The following is a 4,262-nucleotide window of genomic DNA, read 5'->3' on the forward strand; positions in this document are numbered from 1 at the left end:
ATTTGTCCTAAGTATTTCCTTTTAGTTACCAGCCTTCATTGATTTAAGTTCATAGTCCCTAGGAAAGCTGTAGACTTCTCAATAGTTGACCGGCTTTAATTACTTAACTTTTGTTGCCCAAAACATGACTGTTCCATACCATGATTTCTGGTCCCATAACATATTGACTGACCGAAACCACAGATTTTCTTTCCTAAAACATAATACCTTTTCCTAACCACAAAAGAACAAATGGATATGATTGTTTTGACTGTAAAACCTACATTTTGCATCAGGAGTCTTCCTCAATGATATAAACAAATCCCATATCCCTAAACCATGACTGATGGAAATAATTCAGTTGTAAAATGCTAAAGATGTTTATGATTTTATAGCTCAGAACCTCTGGAACTTTCTGGCTCATTGGTTGGGTAGGCATCACAGTTCAACATTATGTGTCCTTCATCAAACTGGATGACAATATTTTTTTATCTGTATTGATCTGTTTGAGTTATATTGGGTTCAGTGGACAGAACACAAAAGCCTTACCATATTGATTATATTCTCAGATTTTCTCTCCATTTTGAAACTTTTATGATGATGTAGAATACAGATATGTGCAAAGCTCAACCATTTTAACACATTCATAAATTTTCTCTCTGTATGAATTCTTTTCTGATGACAAAGATTATACAAATGTGGAGTAGCTTCACCATGTAAATACACTCATAGTCTTTTGTTCCAATATGAATTCTTTCATGACGTTGAAGATGATTGTGAAGAGCAAATTTTTATTAGGAGATTACTGTTACGTGAAAAGGCGTTACCATATAGATTACATTATTAAGGTTTCTCTCAAGGGTGAGGTCTTTTGTGTATTAGATGACTGTTACATACAAAGGCTTGCACACATTGATTACATCCATAAGAGTTCTCTCCAGTGTGAGTTATTTATTGTATTAGGAGACTACTGTAACATGCAATGGCTTTACCACCTTAGCTACATTCATAAGGTTTCTCTCTAGTATGCGTTTTTTATGTCATAGATTACTATTATGTAAAAATGCTTTATCACATTGGTTACATTCATAAAGTTTCTATCCAGTGTGCGTCTTCTATGGACATGAAGATTATTATGTCATGCAAACTTTTTCACACATTGGTTATATTCATAGGGTTTCACTCCAATAAGTCTTCTTCTTCAAGATAAGTCTTACATGAAAAGACTTCATGACATTAGCTATATTCATAAGGATTTTCTGCAACATAGATTTTTATGTCTTTGGAGAACACTGTTATCTGCAAAGGCTTTACCACACTGGTTACATTCAATAGGTTTCTCTCCAGTGTGAATTCTTTTATGTACTAGGAGTTGACTGTTCTTTGCAAAAGCTTTCCCACATTGGTTACATTCATAAGGTTTCTCTCCAATGTGAGTTCTTTTATGTCTTAGAAGATCACTGTTAGATGCAAAGGCTTTACCACATTGGTTACATTCATAAGGTTTCTCTCCAGTGTGAGTTTTTATGAACAAGGAGATTACTGTTGCATGCAAATGCTTTACCACATTGGTTACATTCATAAGGTTTCTCTCCAGTGTGAGTTCTTTTATGTTTTTGGAGACTAATGTTACATGCAAAGGCTTTACCACATTGGTTACATTCATAAGGATTCTCTCCAGTGTGAGTTCTTTTATGTATTAGGAGATGACTGCTCTGTGCGAAGGCTTTACCACATTGGTTACATTCATAAGGTTTCTCTCCAGTGTGAGTTCTTTTATGTACTAGATGACTGTTACATGCAAAGGCTTTACCACATCGGTTACATTCATGAGGTTTCTCTCCTATATGTATCCTTTTATGTCTTAGGATATGACTTTTATTTGCAAAGGCATTACTATATAGGCTACATTCATAGTGATCCACACCAGTATGCATACTTTTACATGCGTGGGGAGTACTGTGATGTGCAAATAATTCATATTGAGTATCTTCAAGGAGTTTGTCGGCACAATGATTGTTTTCATACCTGCAAAGATAATTGGCACATATGACACCTTTTCCACAGTCATTAAACTAATGGATGTTTTTGCCACATGACTTAATTTTGCAATTTGAATTAAAGGTAAAGAAGAATTACATTTTGAGTTTTCATCATTATTTTTATATTCACGGTGTTCTCCTTCTCTACGGGTTTTTTTGCATATTTGAAAATACCTGTGATGGTAAAAATATTTGTTACCTGGCTCACATTTATTATATACTTTCTTCTATAAGATGTTTTACCACATATTTGTAGAAAACTGCAATACCTCAGTGCTTTAACACAATGACTGGATTAATAACTTTCCCCATACTGTGTGCCATATTAAATATGTAAAGATAACTGTGAGAAAAATAATAATTTGTATATTCCTAAAACTTATTTTTTTGCAGTGTGATTTTGTAAGAATTCATAATGAAGGTGAATAACCAGTTAATTGATGTTGGTGTATATTGTGTGAAAGTGTGCCAGTATATGTGAATACTACTGACGAAATCATAGTATTGTTAGTTGTATGGCCGATCACCTGTCCTATATTTTGAAACATTTGTGCTTCCTTAATTATCTATTGGAAATAAGAAAGAGCTAATAAGTGATAGCAGGGCACAAAATGGAGGACAGAACTTCTGAGTGAGAGAGGGTTGCTGGAAAGAAGAAAGCAAATGACAGGCCACTCACCAGCATGACACTGAGGTTAAAAGATGGATACAAACATGAACAAAGAGGTAGAACTGGCCATGCTTTTAGACACTGTGCTAGGTTTGTGTTAGGGAAAAAAAGGTTCAGAATCTGCCCAGGTAAATTGCCTAAGCTTTAAAATATTAAAAAGCCTCTGTGTCATTATTTGTAATACTGGCAGTTCTAAATAGCCCATATAAAGCATAATAGATATCAATTTTTAAACATCTACTCAAAATGGGGACTACTATACCTTTTAGTTGTTCTGGGTGGTACATTGTTTCTTTTATTATACATATATTAAAATGACTTGAACTCATTGTGATACATCATGATATAACTATTAAAATAATAATAATAAATGACATGATTTCATGATGCATTCACACATTTGATTTTTGTTCATCACAGACATGTGCTATAGGGATTATGGGTTTTCCACAACATTCTTGACTCCAAAAAACTGCCCTTCTCACAAAACTTAGGCATATTACTACAAGTATGTAAGTAACCCCATTTTACTATGGACGAGTTGATTAGTATAATGTTTTGGATATACTTTCATCACGTATTTATTGTGAATACATTTGGTAATATCTGAGTTGTAGAAGACTAAACAAATTGCAGTTTTACCTCATAGTGCTAATGAGTAAACAATTTAAACATTGATCTTGCGTAAGTATGTTTTCCTTGCATTCTTTCTTAGAGGAGTGCCTTGCAAACACACATCAAATACCTAACATGGAGGTACATGGTTTAATAACAAGTTAGTCATCATCAATAAATACACTTAAAATAGTTCATTTACACCGTACCTTCTCTTTCAAACTTCCAGAATGTATTAAAATTTTCTCAGAACAATATTCATATCAGGTTACAATGAAAATTACCTTGCATGTCTTCTAGAACTTTGACAATGCTCTTCTATATTATGACTTTCCCAATTGTAGCCTAAAATACAGTAACAGAAAATGTATGATTTATTATTGGAAGTAATACAAAGTTTAAGTCGTGATCTATGGTCAGTCAAAGAACCATTCATCTCATTCTTCCTCATCCTCAATAGAAATTACAGAAGCACATCAATAATGAATGAAGTGTTTCCCCATATTTTAAGAAGTAAAGAAAATTCACTGTCCTACCTATAGCAGTGAGGTTCCTGTAGGTCTCTAGCATCACATCTTTGTAGAGATTCCTCTGGGAAGGATCCAGCAAAGCCCACTCTTCTCGAGCGAAGTTCACATGCACATCATTGTAGGTCAATATACTCTAAAATATCCACACGTGTACAACAGAAAGCATGATACTTAGAATCCTGGCAATGTATCCTTCATTTACAGTATTTTCAAAGTATTCTGGTGTTTCTTCTACTTATTTTGTGACACACAAGTTTTAATGAAATAACTAACTCTTTATAGGAGGAAACTGAATAGTGAAGTTCACCTCTATTTTTTCATCATTTAACTAGGCTACAGACTTGCAAGAGAAACGTCAATTAACAGATAAAGATGGAGAGAGAGAGAGTTAACAGAAAAACAGTACTGAGCCCACATGAGAGAAAT

General features: G+C 33.8%; 1 protein-coding gene across 1 annotated transcript; it reads right to left on the bottom strand.

Moving 5' to 3' along the window:
• Window positions 1-1,065: 1,065 nt before the first annotated feature.
• On the bottom strand, window positions 1,066-3,957 carry LOC132650907 (zinc finger protein 431-like; the record flags this gene model as incomplete). Its single annotated transcript, XM_060376241.1, has 4 exons — window positions 1,066-1,094; window positions 1,523-1,842; window positions 3,591-3,651; window positions 3,843-3,957. Coding segments are annotated over 4 exons (525 nt in total), but the record flags the coding sequence as incomplete, so codon positions are not given.
• Window positions 3,958-4,262: the final 305 nt, after the last annotated feature.

The sequence above is a fragment of the Meriones unguiculatus genome, assembly GCF_030254825.1.
Source record: "Meriones unguiculatus strain TT.TT164.6M chromosome 13 unlocalized genomic scaffold, Bangor_MerUng_6.1 Chr13_unordered_Scaffold_34, whole genome shotgun sequence".
Taxonomy (NCBI): Eukaryota; Metazoa; Chordata; class Mammalia; order Rodentia; family Muridae; genus Meriones; species Meriones unguiculatus.